At 40.8% G+C, this 22166-nt stretch overlaps 1 protein-coding gene across 2 annotated transcripts in view; it reads left to right on the top strand.

Moving 5' to 3' along the window:
• Positions 1-11412: 11412 nt before the first annotated feature.
• Positions 11413-22166, top strand: part of SLAIN2 (SLAIN motif family member 2) — a 77637-nt gene continuing 66883 nt past the window's right edge. For both annotated transcript variants that reach the window (XM_008017458.3, XM_038008549.2), the window contains exon 1: positions 11413-12057. In XM_008017458.3, coding sequence (XP_008015649.1) covers positions 11669-12057 — 389 coding nt within the window. In that variant the 5' untranslated portion in view covers positions 11413-11668. The remainder of the gene's footprint in view (positions 12058-22166) is intronic.

Below are 22166 nucleotides of genomic sequence, written 5' to 3'. Positions count from 1 at the left end.
GCACCTGTAATCTCAGCTGCTTGGGAGGCTAAGGCAGGAGAATCACTTGAATCAGGGAGGCAGAGGTTGCAGTGAGCCAAGATTGTGCTACAGCACTCCAGCCTGGGTGACACAGAGAGACTCTCTCTCAAAAAAATAAAATAAAATTGTAATCTCGGTCAGGAGCAATGGCCCACACCTATAATCCCAGCACTGTGGGAGGCCAAGGCGGGTGGATCATCTGAGTCCAGGAGTTGAGACCAGATTGTGCAATACAGCAAGACTCCATCTCTACAAAAAATAGAAAAATTAGCTGGGCGCGGTGGTTCAGCTACTCTGGAAGCTGAGGTGGGAGGACTGCTTGAGCCCAGGAGGCAGAGATTGCAGTGGGCTGAGATTGCACCACTGCACTCCAGCCTGGGTAACAGAGCAAGACCTTGTTTCAAAATAAATAAATAATAAAATTGAAATTCTGCCCCCACCACACTCCCTATCCTCCTTTCCCAATGTATTTGTTTCTCCATAGCACTATTTCTTTTTTTTTCCTTTTTTTTTCCTTTTATTTTTTTAAAATTATACTTTAAGTTCTAGGGTACATGTGCATAACGTGCAGGTTTGTTACATATGTATACTTGTGCCATGTTGCTGTGCTGCACCCATCAACTCGTCAGCACCCATCAACTCGTCATTAACATCAGGTATAACTCCCAATGCAATCCCTCCCCCCTCCCCCCTCCCCATGATAGGCCCCGGTGTGTGATGTTCCCCTTCCCAAGTCCAAGTGATCTCATTGTTCAGTTCCCACCTATGAGTGAGAACATGCGGTGTTTGGTTTTCTGTTCTTGCAATAGTTTGCTAAGAATGATGGTTTCCAGCTGCATCCATGTCCCTACAAAGGACACAAACTCATCCTTTTTTATGGTTGCATAGTATTCCATGGTGTATATGTGCCACATTTTCTTCATCCAGTTTGCCACTGATGGACATTTGGGTTGATTCTAAGTCTTTGCTATTGTGAATAGTGCTGCAATGAACATACGTGTGCATGTGTCTTTATAGCAGCATAATTTATAATCCTTTGGGTATATACCCAGTAATGGGATGGCTGGGTCATATGGTACATCGAGTTCTAGATCCTTGAGGAATCGCCATACTGTTTTCCATAATGGTTGAACTAGTTTACAATCCCACCAACAGTGTCAAAGTGTTCCTATTTCTCCACATCCTCTCCAGCACCTGTTGTTTCCTGACTTTTTAATGATTGCCATTCTAACTGGTGTGAGATGGTATCTCATTGTGGTTTTGATTTGCATTTCTCTGATGGCCAGTGATGATGAGCATTTTTTCATGTGTCTGTTGGCTGTATGAATGTCTTCTTTTGAGAAATGTCTGTTCATATCCTTTGCCCACTTTTTGATGGGGTTGTTTGTTTTTTTCTTGTAAATTTGTTTGAGTTCTTTGTAGGTTCTGGATATTAGCCCTTTGTCAGATGAGTAGATTGCAAAAATTTTCTCCCATTCTGTAGGTTGCCTGTTCACTCTGATGGTAGTTTCTTTTGCTGTGCAGAAGCTGTTTAGTTTAATGAGATCCCATTTGTCAATTTTGGCTTTTGCTGCCATTGCTTTTGGTGTTTTAGACATGAAGTCTTTGCCCATGCCTATGTCCTGAATGGTACTACCTAGGTTTTCCTCTAGGGTTTTTATGGTATTAGGTCTAACATTTAAGTCTCTAATCCATCTTGAATTAATTTTCGTATAAGGAGTAAGGAAAGGATCCAGTTTCAGCTTTCTACTTATGGCTAGCCAATTTTCCCAGCACTATTTACTAAATAGGGAATCCTTTCCCCATTTCTTGTTTCTCTCAGGTTTGTCAAAGATCAGATGGCTGTAGATGTGTGGTATTATTTCTGAGGACTCTGTTCTGTTCCATTGGTCTATATCTCTGTTTTGGTACCAGTACCATGCTGTTTTGGTTACTGTAGCCTTGTAGGATAGTTTGAAGTCAGGTTGCGTGATGCCTCCAGCTTTGTTCTTTTGACTTAGGATTGTCTTGGCAATGTGGGCTCTTTTTTGGTTCCATATGAACTTTAAAGCAGTTTTTTCCAATTCTGTGAAGAAACTCATTGGTAGCTTGATGGGGATGGCATTGAATCTATAAATAACCTTGGGCAGTATGGCCATTTTCACGATATTGATTCTTCCTATCCATGAGCATGGTATGTTCTTCCATTTGTTTGTGTCCTCTTTTATTTCACTGAGCAGTGGTTTGTAGTTCTCCTTGAAGAGGTCCTTTACATCCCTTGTAAGTTGGATTCCTAGGTATTTTATTCTCTTTGAAGCAATTGTGAATGGAAGTTCATTCATGATTTGGCTCTCTGTTTGTCTGTTACTGGTGTATAAGAATGCTTGTGATTTTTGCACATTAATTTTGTATCCTGAGACTTTGCTGAAGTTGCTTATCAGCTTAAGGAGATTTTGGGCTGAGACAATGGGGTTTTCTAAATATACAGTCATGTCATCTGCAAACAGGGACAATTTGACTTCCTCTTTTCCTAACTGAATCCCCTTGATTTCTTTCTCTTGCCTGATTGCCCTAGTCAGAACTTCCAACACTATGTTGAATAGGAGTGGTGAGAGAGGGCATCCCTGTCTTGTGCCAGTTTTCAAAGGGAATTTTTCCAGTTTTTGCCCATTCAGTATGATATTGGCTGTGGGTTTGTCATAAATAGCTCTTATTATTTTGAGATACGTTCCATCAATACCGAATTTATTGAGCGTTTTTAGCATGAAGGGCTGTTGAATTTTGTCAAAAGCCTTTTCTGCATCTATTGAGATAATCATGTGGTTCTTGTCTTTGGTTCTGTTTATATGCTGGATTACGTTTATTGATTTGCGAATATTGAACCAGCCTTGCATCCCAGGGATGAAGCCCACTTGATCATAGTGGATAAGCTTTTTGATGCATAGCACTATTTCTACACCCTTCACTCTATTCCCTCCTTCTGCATTTGTTTAACATTTTTATTGATTTTGGGCTTATTTTTCCATTGTATCTTTTTACAAACATAAGCATTTATGTATATATTTTCATATCCTTTCCTGCTTCTTGTACCAAAGGTGTATACCGTAAGCACCATTTTGAACCAGTTTTCCTGGAGCTACATGGAGATCGTCATTCCTTTTCTTTTTATTGATGCACAGTCCTCCATCATGTGGATGTATCATAGTTTTTTAAACTAGTCCCATATTGATAATATTTGGGTTGTTCTCAGTCTTTTGCTATTGGAAGTAATACTATAATAAATAGCTATGTGTATAGGTCATTATATACTTTAGCCAGTTTGCTTTTAGAATAGATTCTTAGAAGCAAGATAAGTGGATAGCTCCCTTTTTAAATTGAGATGATACAAGAGGATTTCTGTTCATTATATCCAACAAGTCACAATTAAGATTGCTACCTACCCCTGTAGGTCCACCTCAAGTGACCCTTCTTCTGGGAAAACTCTTATTCCAGGCAGAAGGAATCTACTGCTAGTTCCCTAATATGCCCTCAGGTAAAAATAAAAAACAATCCTTATATTTTATATTCTTTCTTGTTCACATCACTCACATGGTACTTTTTACATGCTGCTGTGTATATACACTAATTTATGTACCTCTGATCTTCTTAAATGGACAATAAGCTGCTACCGATTAAGGAGCACATTCTTTTTGATGTTTATCATCTCTGGTCCCTAACAATGTGCCTTGCACTGGTAATGGATGACTGAATGAATAAGTTCAACAGGTATTTGTAATCCTGCACATGACAGTGCCCCATATAAAAGTGTCCATGTGATTTATGTTTCGCATAACATACCAGAAAAAAAATCTCAAGTGGACTAAAGAGTTGAATGTAAAAAAGGTAAAAAAAAAAAAAAAAAAAAGAAACTATAAGGGAAAAAAAAGAAGTGATATTTATTACCTGCTTAGAGGTCAGTTAAAGGATTGTTTGAGCCTTATGCCTTTACTTTTTTTCTTTTTTCCTGAACTAGTCACTGCTTGAGAAACTTACACCTTTAAATAAGACTGACACAATAAAATGAGCCTGGAGCCTTCTAGCACATCATTTTGGATCCTCTTAAATAGCTCCTGCCCATATTCTCTCATGGTAAAAATCCTAGCCGGTGGCACTTCAAGGGATGATTAAATATTCTTGCCCAAATCTAAGGCTCCAGAGTCAAGCCCATTGTTACAGCCATGTGGAAGATCTGGCAACTGCATTATTGTGCTAAGGAAGAACATCAGCTTCTGTGTGGAGGTTGTGGCCTTTCGACTGAGTGTAGGAGGAGTTATTTGTTCTATCTTCATATGCCCTGCCTGGACTCTAACAGGCTACACCTACTCTTAAAGGGGACCTTGTGCAACATTATGATGTAGCTCTGAATGCATCAGAGGTGAAGAGATAGACAGGCATGTTTTTTATCTTTGCTTTTGGAGAGGTTGGAGAAATTCATTGCCTCCCACGTAGACTGCAATCCCACCTCTGAAAGCAGTACACACTCTCTGTCTGCCCTATAGTATATAAATACCCTCTCCCTACCAGGATGATTACAGTTAACACCATGATCTGCCCTGCTGTCACTGCACAGCAGAATTTTGGTGATTTGCTCAAGAGCTGTCTACAAATGATTCCATATCATGATTTGAGTCCAATATCAAATAGTAAGCAGAGCTGCTAACTGATAGCTGCATCTGACTCAAGGTGAACTAAAATACAAGGCCACACCTCCTGATCAACTGACCTGAGCTGCAAAAATAGGCAGTAGAAAAAGCTCAAAGAACTTGGGAGGATTCTCCTGGTAGGGAAGAGGAAACCAGTCCTCCAATAATGCAGGCCTACAGTAAGACAGCCATGCCAACAGACAAAGCAGTTCTGTTGGCCATTGCTTTATGTGTAGGTGCCCTATGTAAGGTAAACCATACCCACTGATAACAGGGAGCCACCTGTGCCATACCCAACTATTCATCTCTACTCTGCCCTGCCCAACACCTTACCCTCATTTTTCTAGAATAGAGTGAAGATGTGAGATGAAGGCTATCTGGTTTCCAGGAGCTCTGGGAAGATAGAATCTGTTTACACAACGATGGACTCTTCTGCATTAGGGAGCTTTGCAGTTTGGGCTGTAGTCCAGCAGATCTGGTTACCAATTTGTCTCAATGCTGGAAACTCACAACCCTGCCAAGTCACAGAATCTCTAACCCTTAAATGCAACTATTTCTTCCACATGCCCTTTGCAAAGGGCATGGAAACAAAGGTTGCAGTTGCCTGCAACTACTTTGTTTTGGCATTCACAAGGAATCACCCTGTTATCTAGCGTTGAACCCAGTACACCTGGCTCTCATCTGTTTCCCAGGCTCTATACTTTGGCTTTTCATGTCTGCTTCTAGTCTTCCTTATATCAGGACCCGTTCTAATTTTTCTTCTCTGTTGTATAGGCCCAGGACTCTTGCCACTAAATTCTGACTCTCAGATCTTCTTGCTTTGTTTATTTTGGTGTTATTACTGCCCTGGGTAAAAGACTAGTTCTGCCCCCATAAAACTCCTACAGGCTAGGCTGGTTCACTAACTTTTGCAATGAGAAGCTCAAATGCTGAAGCTTTATTTCAGCAAACTGCTGACTGATGGGTCTTCAGCCATTCCTACCTATCTCTCCAGTACCTGGACTACTGCCCAAGTATACAGGCAAATTTTGAGCAAGAGATCCAGGACCTCCCTCCCTCTCTCTCTCTCTCTCTTTTTTTTTTTTTCTTTCCCTAGATGGAGTTTTGCTCTTATGCCCAGGCTGGAGTGAAGTGACACAATCTTGGCTCACTGCAACCTCCACCCCCGCCCCCGGTTCAAGCAATTCTCCTGCCTCAGCCTCCCAAGTACCTGGGATTACAGGCGCCCGCCACCACACCCAGCTATTGTATTTTTAGTAGAGACAGGGTTTTGCCATGTTGGCCAGGCTGGTCTTGAACTCCTGACCTCAGATGATCCACCTGCCTTGGCCTCCCAAACTGCTAGAATTACAGGTGTGAGCCACAGTGCCCAGCCGAACTACCTCCCTCTCTAAAGAACTGATTGCTTCAATGCTGGGTTCCAGAGTTGCTGAGACATCAAATCTGGCAAACTTGCTGTTAGAGGAAGATTGTGTTGTTGGTATCGCAAAGGCAATGACCCTTAAGTTCTCAACATTATCCCTCAATCCCCACCCCAGATGGTAGTTGACTAGGTATCAACACCCTTTTAAGTAAAAGAGTGGAGAACTCATCATGCTCATGGGCCAAAGTGCAATTCTGAAGTCAGAACAGCTGGGTCTAATTCAGCTCCACTACTTCCTGGCTATGGTATTGGAAATTATTTAACCTCTCTATATCTCAGTTTCTTCATTCGTAAAATGCAGATGATGATGAGAATAGCAGCTACCTCCAAAGACTAATGTGAATTTTAAATGAATTATCGCTTGTCATAAAAGTGGTTAATAACTATCAGCTGCTATTATTATTGGGCCAATCTGGAGACCTGGATATTTATAGAATTAAATTTCCGGGGCACATATAACTGTCTACATAAGAAGGATGATGAATAGAAAGTAACTTTGTTGACATAATTGGGCAAACTAAACAGTTGATGATGTCAGTCGGGGTAATACTCCAGGAGTTTCCCAAAGACTCAGAAATTGAATTCTCTACAACTTCCTAGAAGGCTAATTATGTAAGTATTTCAGTGGCAGCTTAATTTCCTTTTGCTTGATACAAGTCTCTATGTATAATCTACTCTCTCCACCACATCTCTAGGTCAATACTCAGAATAATGTATTTTAAATCCTAGGGCAGATTATTGAGACTTATTTAATTGACTTGGATATTTGGATTATTCCAAATTTTCTTCCATCTTTGAATAGTAGTTTCTCTAGAACATCAAACACATTCAGAAGTGGTTCATATTCCACTCTTCCAACTTCACTGTCCTACTGATATACTACTTAAAGAAAAAAAAGAAATAATACATGTTATTTAAGAGTTTATCTTCCCATCTGCTGCCACTGAAAAAGGGTGGAAGACAAGGTATTGTTTCATTTTGGATAAGACGGCAGCTTCTTGACAGTTCAAGAACCTGTTCACCGTCTGCTCTGATCACAGACTTACCCACCTCTACATCTATATAATATACGCCCCCAACAGTGTGATAGGGGACCACCCTCTAGACAGAGAATCTCCCTAAAAAAGCCCCCCTTCATTTTGCCACCAAGCGTTCAATTCAAAATTTCTTATATACCTAACTTTTAAGGTTCCTAGAACTCCTTTGTAAAATTGCATTGTACCAAGACAGTGAAGAAGAGGCCTCTTGATTGACCAAAGGGAGGCACATCTGGAGGAGGGATGCTGGTGAGGAACAGATTAAAGAGGGCAAGTAGAAAATAACTGACCATGTGTACCTATGAAGATTAAATGGATGGACTGTCTAGTGAAATGATCTGTTATGTTAAAAAAATGGATGGATTGGATAGCAAAGGTTTTGTCAAAGAATCTGAGCATTTTCTAAGGAAATGCAAATATTTCTGTGTCTAGCAATTTCTACTACTTTTTAGCATGTGCTTATATAGACACACACACACACCTCTTGATTTAGGATTTTAGGATGGCTAAATATCTTTAAGCCATTGAGTAATAGTTTTTCATTCTAAATACTTTCAGTGGTTTGTAATATTTTCCACTTTGTCAGGAGTTTCACTAAGAGCTAACCTGCATGTAGGAGCAAGTTATGAAAACAGGTCACACCTGCTCAGAAAAGAAACAAATCCTTCTTCCAGCAACAATCCAAGCTTATAAAACACAACACCTAAAAAGCTAGTTGGGTTAACTGGGATGCATACTTCAGACGCCTACTAACTCTGCTCCTTGTAGCTATATAAAAGTCACTTTTAGAGTGACTTTAAAAAAACATGCTTAGCCGGGCGCGGTGGTTCACGCCTGTAATCGCAGTACTTTGGGAGGCCAAGGCGGGTGGATCACGAGGTCAGGAGATCGAGACCATACTGGCTAACACAGGTGAAACCCTGTCTCTACTAAAAATACAAAAAATTAGCCGGGCGTAGTGGCTGGCGCCTACTACTCAGCTACTCAGGAGGCTGAGGCAAAAGAATGGCGTGAGCCCGGGAGGTGGAGCTTGCAGTGAGCCGAGAGGGCGCCACTGCACTCCAGCCTGGGTGACAGAGCAAGACTCCGTCTCAAAAAAAAAAATTAAAAATAAAAAACATTATCTAACACTTCTGAGTCACCAGAGAAGACAGGGTATCATAGCTAACCTGAAAGAGGAAGATCCTGGCAAGGTTAAGGATAGAAAGGAAATATTCTTGTCCTTATGCTTCTCAGTGAGAACTTAAAACTCTCTTCTCAGCAATTCTTAAAGGCTGTTGGCTCTCAGGAGGTGGAGAGTGACCTAGTTTTAAGGATGACATATATAGTATGACATGTTGCTCTTCTGGAAGGAGAAAATGTAATTTTAAAAGTCAACCATTCAAAACAATTACAAATTTCCACTTCAATGATTTGAGATATAACCATATTTATCTATAATTCTCTTTTAGGAGGCTTCACTTAGCCTAAATCCATTCTCTCTCTCATTTAAAAAACATGTATTGAGCACTTACCATGTACTAGGCATTGTTGTAGGCAGTGTTTTAGGCACTGGAGATATAACAGTGAACTCTGTTCTCATGAAGTTCACATTCTACGGGGGAGAGACAGGCAGTGAAGAAAAAAGAAAGAAAGAAAAGGAAGGAAGGAAGGAAAAGAACAAGAGAGAAAGGGAAAGATGTGTCTGAGAAAAAATGAAACAGGATTAAGAGGATGGGGAATGATATGGACGCTATTTTATGGAGAATCATCATAATGAGGATAGTGATTTTAGGTGCTATTTGGGCAGAGACCTGAATGAAGTGAGTCAGTCACGTGACAATGTGAAAGAAGACTAGATCCTAGACAGATAGAAAAGTAAGTGCAACGTTCCTAAAGTAGAAATATGCTTGGCTTGTTTGAAGAAAATCAGGAAGGCCAGTGTGGCAGAGTGATGGAAGAAGGGTGTTAATGAGATACTTGCAGAAGTTGCCGAGTATCCAGAGCCTTATAGGCCAAGGAAAAGACTTTGAAGTACATTGGGAAGCCAGTTGCTTCTGAGGATTCTGAGCAGGAGAGTAACCTGATGAGACTTAACACAAAGGATCATCTGGTTGCCATGTACACAAGAGACTATAAAGAAGCAAAGTGGAATGGCTCATTAAAAGAGTACCACTGTAATCTAGACAAGAGAAGATGGCAACTTGAATTAGAGTCATAGCAGTGGAGGTGCTGGGAGGTAATTAGACATATTTTGAATGTAGAGCCAGCATGACCTGCTTAAAGATTGGATTTGGTGGGTGAAAGAAAGTGAGGAGTAGGGATTATCCTAAGGTTTTTGGTCTGAGCATTTAGAAGAAACGAGCTGTCATTTATTGGAATGGTGATAACTACAGGACAAGCAGATTTAAGGGTGTATGTTGTGCAGTGTGTATGTGTGTATGAACTGAACGTTGTCTTACACTTAAGAGGCCTATTAAACATCCAAATACCTAGATTGGTGCCTGCCACATAGTGGATACTCAATATTTATTGAATGAAAAAGGTAAGATATTGAGTAAGGCAATAGAATTTAAAAATCCAAGTATATCTATCCACTATGAACTTCTCTATATATCTAAGTACATTTACTCTTATGTTTTGCAACCATGAGAACTCATCAGAATCCTTTACTTTTTGATCGTGGAAGAGATACTGGAGATACTGGAGATTCTCCAACTCACGCATTCTAAAGTAAATTAAGGACCAGAGATTAGAGAGCAGCGATCAAGGTCAAGCGCATTTATGCTACCGCTAGAACCCGACATCAGGCTTTCTGATTCTTAATTCATTGTTCCACACTACAACAAGCTTTTCCTGCCCCACAAACATTAGTGCTAACTTCAAAATGTCCGGTGAACTATTCTTTTCAAGGAGTATATTTGAACGGTTCTCCTTACAGAAACTGACTAGTTGGAATCTATTTTACAAAGCACTGAATGCAAGTGAAAACTGCTATACGTGCAGTAAGTCATGATTTTTAACCCTCTGGCAATAAGTTCAGACTGGTCAGAAAGAGCAATGATATTTAAATGAGCATTACATAGATAATATATATTACTTGACAATTATGTTAGCAAGCAATCACATCCTTTGACTAGGTCTGTATAGCTAGAAAAATACTCGACTTATAGTTAGCCAGCAAACTTTTAACACGTTTTTTGCTACGAATAAATAGCTACCTGGTTTTAAGTAGAACTTACAGTCTACTTAACTTACAACACACCAAGTATTGAGTGTCCACTGTGTCAGTGTACTAGACATGGTAAGCAAAAATGAATGTCTCCTTAAAGCAAGTAAACAGACAAAAACCAATGAATGTGATCAAAACAAAGCATTTAAGTTTTGTTTGGGTTTGCTGCCACATTCTAAAGGCGGACTTCACATTCATACAATTTTCTGCATTCTTCACTATCTGTCAGCGTGTTTAAGTACTTTTAGCACACAACTTTTAAAAAAATCAAGACACACTATGAGGAACTTTTTCCGAAGAAAATGATCCAAAGAGCAGAATGAGTCAATAAACGGAGAAAGGGGGTAGAGAAGCGGTTTACTATCCCTCGCTTCCGCCCCTGTGTGCTGCAAACTTTAAGCCGGGAAAACTATGTTTTAACGGATGAGATAATGCCTTTCAAACTGCTTAGCACAGTGTCTGGCCAGTAGGAAGCACTCAAGCAATTATGATTATTATTTTGACCTTAGACCTCTCTTAACTGTCTGAAACTGGGGTTTATTTTCAGGGGAAGAAACAGGACACAGGCAGTCTCAGACGATCCCGCCAGCCGAGATAATCTCCAATAAAAGTCGGCATCGATTAAATATTTGCTGAGCAAAGTAAACTGTCTCTCCACCGCCGGGCTGAGCGCCCACTCGAGGTCTGGCCCGGAACAAGCGCGAGACTGGCCCGCGGGTCCCACACTCCCTGTACCGGGTGGAGAACACCCCACACGCCCAGGCCAACAGGCGGGGCTGATCGACGTCCACGTTAGCCACCTCAGTCCCGCCAGCCGCGAGCCTTCTTCTAGCCTCCCGGCCTGCAAGAACCTTCCCTAACCAGCCCGGCCTCGTCCCACATCCGCAGACACGCCCCTTCCGGCCTAATCCCCGCCCCTCGAACACCGGCCCCGCCCCATAGGCTCCGTCAGTGGCCCCGCCCCGCCGCGAACCGGCGCCCGGTCCTCTCAGCGCCCGCCGGCGGCCGCGTCCACCCGCGACGCTCTGAGGTCACCGACGGGGCCGGCCCGCGGGGGGCGGAGGGACGGAGGGAAGATGGCGGCAGAGGCCGGATATTGGCGCCGCCTCCCCCAATCCTGGAGCCGGCGCAGATGAGGCAGCTCGGCTGGGGCCAGCGGCGCTTTGGAACCCGAGGTGGGGGGACCCTGGCGGTGGGGCCTGGTCCTGCTATATGCCGGCGCCTCGGCTAGAGTGAGTGGCGGCGACGCCTCTTTCCTCCGGCTCTTTCCCTGTCGCTGCGAGAGCGAGCGGACGGCGGAGGCGGCGGGGCCGGGATGGAGGACGTTAACTCCAACGTGAACGCGGACCAGGAGGTGCGAAAGCTGCAGGAGCTGGTGAAGAAGCTGGAGAAACAGAACGAACAGCTGAGGAGTCGCTCGGGGGCCGTGCAGGGCGCCGGCTCTCTCGGGCCCGGCAGCCCGATTCGGGCCGGCGCGTCCATTCCCTCCTCCGGCGCGGCGTCTCCTCGGGGCTTCCCCTTGGGCCTCAGCGCCAAGTCGGGCGGCGGGGCCGGGTCGGGCCCGAGGCGGACGAGTAGCGAAGAGCTGCGGGACGCCACCTCCTTGCTGGCGGCGGGCGAGGGCGGCTTGTTGGACGAGGTGGAGCCTCTGCGGCCCGACGAGCTGGAGCGCCTGTCAGGCTGGGAGGAGGAAGAGGAGAGCTGGTGAGCTTGGGGCGCCGGGTCGGAGCTGGGCGGGGACGGACCCGGGGGCGGAGAGCGTCCTCTGAGGGTCCCTCTGGTCTGGCGCCTCGCTTTGTGTAGTCGAGAAAACTCCCGTGGGGACTCGTGGTTTTCTTGCTTTGGCAGAGGGAACCTCAGCTGGAGTTGGGGGTTTGAGGCGTGAGCAAGTAACAGGGTTGTAGCTCGTTCTCCTTTGGATTGTGGACCTTCTGGGTGCTGGACCCTATTGGGGTCTGTGGATTGGGGCAGCTTGAGAAGGGCTGTTCGCCTGGGGAGGAGTCGGAGGTGGGAAACTGCTTTGTAGGCCGGGGTCCTGCTTTGTGTAAGATACTGGCTTTCGGATGGTGGCCCTGGGCATTTTGGATGTAGGAGAGGGGTCTGCTTGATGAGGTATCACCAGGTGTGGGGGTCGGGGGCAGACCAAAGTCGTCTACGTCTATGCAACGGTTGGTGTTTGGGACCCATGTCTGGCAGGGATGGGGAGACCGTGTGAATCAGCACTCCCCTTTGGGTAGTGGGGTAAAGCTTGCTTTGTGTGAAGAGGGCAGAGGATGGTGCTGCTTGTTTTCTTTTCTTTTTTTGTTTTTGTTTTTGTTACTCTTTGTGTGAAGAGTCAAGGGTGGAACAAGAGCCCCGGCTCTTATTTTCTAAAACGAGAATTGAGTCTGGCGTTTTGCAGAGCTCTGAATTGACAGTTATCACATCCATCTTTCATTTCCACGTTCCTCCTAGGGGCAGAGAAAAAGAGTCCTATTTAAAAATTTAAACCAAAGCTGTATTGTCATAAGCCACTTCTTGATGAAATTGTGATCCCCCCCCACCTTTATATTACTTTCATAAATAGGACATGGGAGGTTTTCCCCTCGTTTTATTATAAAGATGTGTGTGGGAAATTATTTGTCTTAATTAATTTTTCTTAAAGTTAAAGTTTTAACTTTTAGCTAAAATATCTCTGCTCTATTGAAATTAAAACTTCTAACAGTGAAATCGAAATCATGCATAGACTCTCTTATTGTAGGGTTGGAACTTTTCGGTGTTCTGAGGTAGTTAAGAGCGTTCCTGGATTCAGGCCCTGGTTTTGCCACTTACTAGCAGTATGACCTTGAGCAAGTTACTCTGAGGCTCACTTTCTTCTTCTATTTGATGGAGAAAATAATAGCACTTACCTCTATAGAGTTATGAAAATTTAGTAAGATAATTATGTATGCATTTAGCGCTGGATCTGGCACGTAGTAAACTGTCTTAAAACAAGCTGGTATTTGTTACTCTTAAGCCTAGTTACTTAAATCAAGGAACATGATGTTCTTGTAAATCAAGAATCTTACATGATGTTGTAGGAGATTCTGGAGATTCTTAAGTGTTGATCCTTGTTCATAAGGCAGTTATAGTCTTGTTGAGAACTAAGTTTTGTGCAGTTAAATAAACTAGAAAGTGTACAGTGAATTACCCAAAGAGTGATAGAACAAAAAGTGCTGACAGTACTCAGTAACTGGGAGAAAAATAGTGGTCCACAGTAGTTGGGCCAGACTTTGAGGAGGAGGTGGCTTTGGAGTCTGGAAGTGAGTAAAGAGCGGGAAGGGCATTTTATGCTCTTGACAGCTAAAAGAGCAGCGTCAGAGGTATTCGTAACTCCCAGTTAGGAAGATTTGAGTAACAGGGTTACTCTTGAGTATATGATGACAAACCTTCGTTACCAAGTGATATCAAATATTAGAGCTGACTATGGTAGTGACAGTTTTTGATATAAATGTGAAATTACTTTCTCCCAAAGGAATCTTGGGTATGCATGCACTTTAAAAGAATCCAGAATCTTGTAAATATTGTCACATGGCTCTTGCAAGTGATGATAATAATGATGCTCATAATAATGAGGATTAGCTGCACCCATCAGCCCATTTTAGATTATGTATTATTAGAACACATTGAGTCCACTTGGAGAAGCCGATTAAGTCTTTGGCTGCTTTGGTTCCTGAGCATGAGTTTTGTTAAGGTAAAGTAAGTCTTCCTTAAATACTGTGCCAGGAGTTTCTTTTGACCAGATGATTCCTGCTTAATGCTTTGATCCTGGCATCATATCTTGATCTTACAGGTGTCCTGTACTTTTTCTGAGATTTGTGTGAACTGTAAGTTGGATATAAATAATATTTAAAATGCGTTGGGGTATGTGATTAGGGTAAAAGTTGTAGGGGGTGGATGTCAGTGTCAGGAAGGTTCAAAGGCAGTATTTTTTCCTTTTTTAGCAAGCTAAAAATCTACCTTCTGTAACTTCTAGCTATTCACCTTCCTTTTCATCTAGAGGAATGTTTCCTCCCGAGTGTATGTGCCACAAAGTGCTAGTTCTGAAGATGTCAGTAAGTGCTATGTAGAATAAAAGTGGGTGGGTTCCGGGATGGAATAAGTGTGGGAAAAACTGATTCTACAAAAATAAACAGTTTTCTTTAATGCTGGGCTCTTGGAAATGCTAATGTGTTTTGAACATAGTAAATCTCTAGGGAGTATGGTTTGGTCCTAAACTTAATTGAGCTCCCAAGGAACTAGTATCTTATAGAACACACATAAAAATAGTGCTCTACAGCAGTCACTTTCACACTTTTTTTTTTTTTTTGGACCCAGCTTCATGATAAATACATTTTAACTCATAATCAGGAATTCACATGTGTATGAATAATGTATATGAATAACTGAAGCAAAAATTTAACAAAATGTTGATTACTTTTACTACAAGTGATATGCTCAGGTATTTTCCTTTCTATTCTGTTTCATTAGAATAAGAATGCTGGTAACTACCCAGCTAAGCTGATTCTGTGACCCATTAATGAGTTGCAATTCTCACTTTGAAAAACACTGTTCTAGAATAACTCAGAAAAGCTTAGGGATGAGAACTAACATCATTGTGCATCACAGTGTGTCATTCTGTGCCAGGCAGCTTATAAATATTTTTTGCCTCTAATTTTGTACATTTATGAGATAGGTAGCATTTTCTAGGTAAGAAAACTAATCTCTCTCCAAGCATCAAATAACACACTAAATAATGGCACCAGGGTCTGAATCCAGGTCTTTATACATCATAGCCTATGCTGTTCCCACAGTATTTTGCTTTTTCCAAGTATAATCTCCTTTTCACATGAATGACCTCTTCACATATTTGAAGACTACTGTGGTGTCACTGCTCTTTCTCCCACACACTGTGAGCATTCCCTTGTCTTCTTCAGAGTATATAATCCCAGTTTGTTTTATCATTCCTTAGATAATGTAATTTTCTGATCCTTCAATCATGGTTTTTCTTTTTCTTAATTAACTCTAAATTGCTCATTGTCATTATACATGGTTATCAGAGTTGTACCCAGCATTTTAGATGATATTTGATCAGATGGAGAGTGTGGTGGGTATGAACCAAATGCTGTTTTTTTTTTTTTAACTAAATACTTCATTGACAGTTTTAACTTCTATTACTTATCCTTAATATGAGCCCTAAATATCAACTTCTCTCCCATATATTTTATACATAAGATGTTAAACTGAGTCTTCCTAACCCTATTTTTTGTGTAATGGATTTTTTTTTAGCTTAAATATAAGGCTTTTATTTTATATTTTTTTAGTTGTGCTTAGATTAAATATAAGGCTTTTAAATTTCCTTTTGTTAGTTTTTATTTAGACATTTAATATTATCCTTTCTGATTTATTTGGTCATCTTTATATTTGGTAGGCATATCTACCGTGTCTTCATTCAAATTATTGATAAGAATAAATTACTATGGGCCGGGTGTGTGGTGGCTCACGCCTGTAATCCCAGCACTTTGGGGGGCCAAGGTGGGCGGATCACGAGGTCGGGAGATCGAGACCATCCTGGCTAACACGGTGAAACTCCGTCTCTACTAAAAATACCAAAAAAAATTAGCCAGGCGTGGTGGCACGTGCCCGTAGTCCCAGCTACTTGGGAGGCTGAGGCAGGAGAATGGTGTGAACCTGGGAGGCGGAGCTTGCAGTGAGCCAAAATCTCGCCACTGCATTCCAGCCTGGGCGACAAAGCGAGACTCCATCTTAAAAAAAAAAAGGATAAATTACTCTGAAGTGTGCACGTCAGACTCACTCTAGATTAACACCAGTCTATTAATCAACACACATGGTTGTTCAATAATTACTAGTTCTATCTTTTATTGTCAGGCTCATATGACATTTTGTGTGGACACTATGAAAGATTTTTGTCAAATGCCTTGCTATAATTAAGCTATTCTCTGCCTATAAGATTCTCAACTACAGTGAAGAATACTACATTACTATTACCAACCTATTAAAATAGCCATTGCAGTTGATTTGTTTGGACTTGTTTATGATGAATGTTCTAGCTAGCATTTCATGTATTCACTTTTCTTCACAAACTTTTTTAAATCCAGTTTTGAATTTTGCAAGGAATCAATTTGGTCTGGACTTTCTAGACACTGCTTATTTTTTTCTTTAGAAGTTGCCATATTTCCTTTCATCCAGACTTTTGATCCTGCCTGTGTTCACCATTATATTAGTGATAAAATTTCTGTTCCTTTCCATCATTTGGAATGGTAGGCCTAAGCCCATTTTAAGCTACATTCTGGCTCACTAGATCAATTTATCTTAGGTTTATGAAGACACTTCAAATTCATACTGACTTCTCATCAATAACTTTTGTTGATAAATGTCCCATTTCAGAGCTAGGTAGGTATGTGGTTTTTATACTTTTTTGTCACTCGTGGCTTTTCACTGCTGAGAGTTAATTTATTGTATGACCTCTTTGTTTATGTATGCTTTTTGTAGAGGGCCATTGGTAAAATTTGCCTGTAATTTAATTTGGTAAGCCTAAATTAATAAAGCAATTTGTGTAATTATTACCACTTATCTGAATAGTTTGGCAGTCATTCACTGATTAACATACTAACATCTTGGGAAGTTTTATGTTTTCTAGACTCTTCTGTACCAAGGAGATGTTATTTTAAAGTAATGTGGTTTGCGTATATGTGTGGGTTAGATGAATCAGAAGTTAAACCTCTAATAAGCTTTCTATTTCCCTTTTTTTTTCCTTTTTTTTTTAAGAGACAGGGTCTTCCCATGTTGCCCAGGCTGGTCTCAAACTCCAGGCTGGTCTCAAACCTCAGCCTCCCAAAGTGCTAGGATTACAGGCATGAGCCACTGTGCCTTGCTCTCTATTCCATTGTTAGCAGTGGTTTTCCAGTCATTCTAAAATGGCTTTAAATTTTTTTCTTTAATGGAAAAAATACTTAGAGTACCTGTGTGCAGCACAGTGTTGGGAACACTGAGAGACATGATAATGCAAGTTCTTAAAAAATAGAACTTGGCCAAGCAGGGCCCCATGGTTGATAAAAGTATATTACAGTCACTGTGATGTGCCCATGTTGTATATGCCAAGCATTTTGCAAGACAGCAGTCTACAACCTTTTTGGCACCAGGCACTGGTTTCGTAGAAGACAATTTTTCTGTGGACCAGGGGTGGGGGTATAATCTACAGCTCACTGCAGCTTCAATCCCTTCCCACCCCCCACCCCCAACCCTGCCCCAGCTCAAGTGATTGTCTTACCTCAGCCTCTTGAGTAGCTAGGACCACAGGCGCGTGACACCATGCCTGGCTAATTTATTTTTTATGTTTTGTAGAGACAGGGTCTCACTATGTTGCCCAGGCTGGTCTTGAACTCCTGGGCTCAAGTGATCCACCTGCCTCATCCTCCCAAAGTGTTGGGATTATAGGCGTGAGCCATCGTGTCCAGCTCCTTTACACATGTTAAATCATTTAATGTGTACAATTTGGAGTTGTAATTATTATTATTGTTTTTATTGTAAAATATACATAACAAAATTTACCATGTTAATAATTTTTAAGTTTACAGTTCATTGGCATTAAGTACATTCACAATGTTGTGCAGTCATCACCACCATCCATCTCTAGACCTTTCATCTTCCTCAGTTGAAACTGTGTACCCATTAAACAGTAATTCCCTGTTCCCATGGACTCCAGCCCCTGGCAACTACCATTCTACTTTCTGTGTCTATGAATTTGACCACTCTAGGTACCTTGTATAAGTAGAATCATTCAATATTTGTCTTTTTGTGTCTGGTTTATTTCATTTAGCATTGTCTTCACAGTAAATCCATGTGGTAGAATGTGTCATGTTATCCCTATTTTACAGTAAAAGAAGCTAAACCCACAGTGACATAGCTAATAAAGTGAAATTGAGATTGACACCAAACCTAAAAGTCAAGTCTGATGAAGAACTATTGATCTTGATTTATTTAGCCTATAGATATTTAGCTTGGGTAAGAGAACTTTTTGAGTATTTGAAGGACTCTTATAAGGATTATTATATAACTCTTCATCACTAGACTAATAGGTGTAAATTAGAGGCAGGCAATTTTTGATTTCGTAGAATGAAGAATTTTTTAATAGAGCTGTTTTTGGATGATAAGGACTACCCTAAACAAATTTTTGGAAATAACCTTCAGAAGACTGCTGAATGCTCCTGTTGTGAGCGATGTTACAAAGAAGTAAAAAAGTTGAATTGGGTGAATTCTAAGTGTTCTTTTAATTCTGTTGCACTCTATGTGGGAGCATAAGATAACTTCAAGACAGGCTGGGCATGGTGGCTCACGCTTGTGATCCTAACACTTTGAGAGGCTAAGGCAGGAGGATCACTTGAGGTCAGGAGTTTGAAACTAGCCTGGTCAACATGGCGAAACCCCGTCTCTACTAAAAATACAAAAATATTAGCTGGGCTTGGTGGTGGGCACCTGTAATCCCAGCTACTTGGGAGGCTGAAGCAGGAGAATTGCTTGAACCTGGGAGGCGGAGGTTGCAGTGAGCTGAGATCATGCCATTGCACTCCAGCCTGGGCGACAGAACAAGACTGTGTCTCAAAAAAAAAAAAAAAAAAAAAAAAAAAGATACCTTCAAGACAGAGTGCTAAGCTTAAGTGTGAGGAGATATTTAGCAAAGGAAGCATCATGGATGTTTTCCCTTTAAGTCTGTGGCACATTTCTCTGAATATCTTCAGTAATGGCCAGTTGTTTTCCTCTTGAGGGTAGGTTTGAATTTAGAAAACCATTAGAGTCATTATCTTGCCTGGTGAAAAAAATGAGTTAGCAGGATATTTAAAAGTCCTCAGCAGTCCAGCACTAATTTACCTTTTTCCTAGGTTTACTTGCTTTTGCCAGAACCTTGAAGAACTTTTATGCCCTTTGGCTTTTGATGTTCATCCATCTTTTCCTCCTCCTCCCCTTACCAAATTTTACTTACTATTCAGGTACGATGCAGATTTTCTTTCCTTTGTGAAGTTCTCTTAAATTTTTAACTTGGTTTACTTCCTCTTCATTGTTAACCTATCACTGTTTACATATCCTTTTTTAGAGTATATTTAATACAACCACCTTATACTTTGGTCTGCGTAGTTTAGATTGTGAGCAGTTTAAGCAGGAGGACTGTTTTTCTGAACAGGACCACAGTATAGTAAGAGTTCAGTGATATTAATTTAAATGGTATCAATCTATCAGTGATGTTAGGTTAAAATGAGGCAAAGCTATAAAACAATGAGACCAAATTTCTTACATGACCCTTATGCCAGTTACAGATGAGATATTTCTCACAGATTCTGAATAATGGCAGTATCGAATCTGTACTTTCCCATGACGAATTAAAGAAGAAAATACTCTCTAGATGTAGTGTCTGATTTTTAAAATAAGTTTAAAAATTAGCCAAAGTACTGGCATGGCTCTGTTTAGTAGGATTACAGAAGCACTTTGTTTTAAACAACTTCTTTGTACCTTTTGTGATTTCCAGGTTTTCTGGTAAGACGTGAATTGCTTTTATAATTTTTTTTTTTTTTTTTTTTTTTGAGATGGAGTCTTGCTCTGTCGCCCAGGCTGGAGTGCAGGGGCACAGTCTCGGCTCACTACAACCTCTGCCTCGTGGGTTCATGCCATTCTCCTGCCTCAGCCTCCTGAGTAGCTGGAACTACAGGTACCTGCTACCACACCCGGCTAATTTTTTGTATTTTTAGTAGAGACGGGATTTCACCATGTTGGCCAGGATGATCTCGATCTCCTGACCTCGTGATCCGTCCGCGTAGGCCTCCCAAAGTGCTGGGATTACAGGTGTAAGCCACCACACCTGGCCCTGCTTTTGTAATTTAAAAAATCCTGTTGATAAAATTTAAGTTGGTTTTATTACTCTGTGATCATGTGGGGATCATAATATAACATGATACATTAAAAGCCTTTTTACTGGTAGTTTTCCTTGTTACTTAGTGGTAATAAGATTATATATCACAGATGGATAAATTTTGGCTTCAATAAATATGGTTTTATTTATTGAGTAACTGCCATAGGTGGAGCACTATGCTATAATGATAGCATATTTTTGATAGAATTGGAACCCAAGACATATATATGATCTTATGATCCGTTATTCTTGTTTGTTTTAAATTTAACAGTTTAATTGGGCAAAAAAACATTTATTGAACTGGGTAGCACCCAGGACCGAAAGTGGTTTAGAATGCTTCTTATAATGTTCTTAACTTTACATTTAAAAAGTTAAACTCCACAAGTGTAACTATTAAAACATTTATAAGATCTACCTAAATAAATCATGTAGTCTGTTTTCATGAAAAACACAACTTTGGTTTTTAGGAATATCAGATAAGGAACACCAAAGTTGTATAGCTCACATCCTGTGAGCCTTCTGGATCACTGATGCTGCTACTACTCCTCAGTCACATCTTTGGGGCCACCCTGTATTCAAATTCCTATGTCAAATGGCCCAGGGAACCTGGTGCTGATACCCTGGTAGCCCAAAAAGGCTACTTGCCTTCTACTTCCACTTATGCAGCCCCCTGCCTCCTTACTCTTCTGCTAGGAACGTATCTATAACTATATAAATTCATGTAATTTTGACATGATTTTTTTAAAAAGGCAATTTGGGCAGTAAATAACAGAATTAAGTAGTGTCTTAATATAATTAGTTTGCATTACCTGAATACACTATTCCTTATAGTAATTATCTGTACTTGCCAGAGCACATTGCATGTGACTCCTGTTGGGCTGATTTTCAGTAGCAAAAATGAATTTGTAAAAGAATGTAGGTTTTAAGGCTTTGATAATAGTAAGTTCTTATTTCACCTCTTTCATTTACTCGAAATTACATCTTCTGAGATCTTTCATTTTGGGATCGAAGTTACGGAGGAAATGAACAACTTTAAGACAAACTAGCTTATTTAAGAGGAAGACTTTAGGTCTTTAGGAGTGGCTCAAAGATTGCAAAACACAGTTCACTTGGATCTGGGAAAGGTCTCACATTCTGGAATAAAATAGAAATTAGAGACTTTAGAGAAAAAATATTGATTGTATCTCCTTGAAATGTGGAGAATAATAGATGCAAGATAATGTAGTACCATAGTATCACATATGAAATTTTTTAAAATATTTGGAAAGATAAGACAAAGTTGTATTTAGTTAAAAATCAGGTTTATAATTCACGAGGATGAATCAAATCATCTTCCACTTCTGCAGTGTACTAGACTGAAACTCCTCCCCCACACATCCCTCCACTACTCCATTCAGGAGCTTCTGCTCCTCTGTGAGACAGTAAGAAAGTACCCAGTTATGTGTGGCTCTTGAGGCTTATTTTGTTTGGAAAGTGTGAATGAGAAGCAGGAGTGGGCCAAGCTAAGTCTGTAAGTGACCCTTGACTCCAGTAAGCCTGAGGAGTGGGATTTAATAGGTGCTCTCAAGTTAGGTTTTTAGTATGCGTTTAATACCTAATTGGTACTATATTTTATAGTGATAATCAGACTAAATTGTGTGTTTTTGCTAATACCTATTAATAGATACAGAAATAATAGTAATTTTAGGCTGTGAATGCTTGTATCTTTTGAGTGGGCCTGCTCATTTCTCCTCTGAGTGGGGGAGATAGTGAATCTTGTGTTGACCTGTCACAGTGAAATTCTTATTTGCCATTGGTTATACTTAGGACTGATCTGGAGTGGATTAAAAAGCAAAACCCAAAAAACTGATGAATCCTAGAAACCTGAATCTAGAGGTTTGGAACTTGATGAGCA

The sequence above is a fragment of the Chlorocebus sabaeus genome, chromosome 27 (assembly GCF_047675955.1).
Source record: "Chlorocebus sabaeus isolate Y175 chromosome 27, mChlSab1.0.hap1, whole genome shotgun sequence".
NCBI classification, from domain to species: Eukaryota; Metazoa; Chordata; class Mammalia; order Primates; family Cercopithecidae; genus Chlorocebus; species Chlorocebus sabaeus.
Note: the sequence above shows the minus strand (reverse complement) of the source record. Positions and strands in the feature narration are given on the sequence as shown.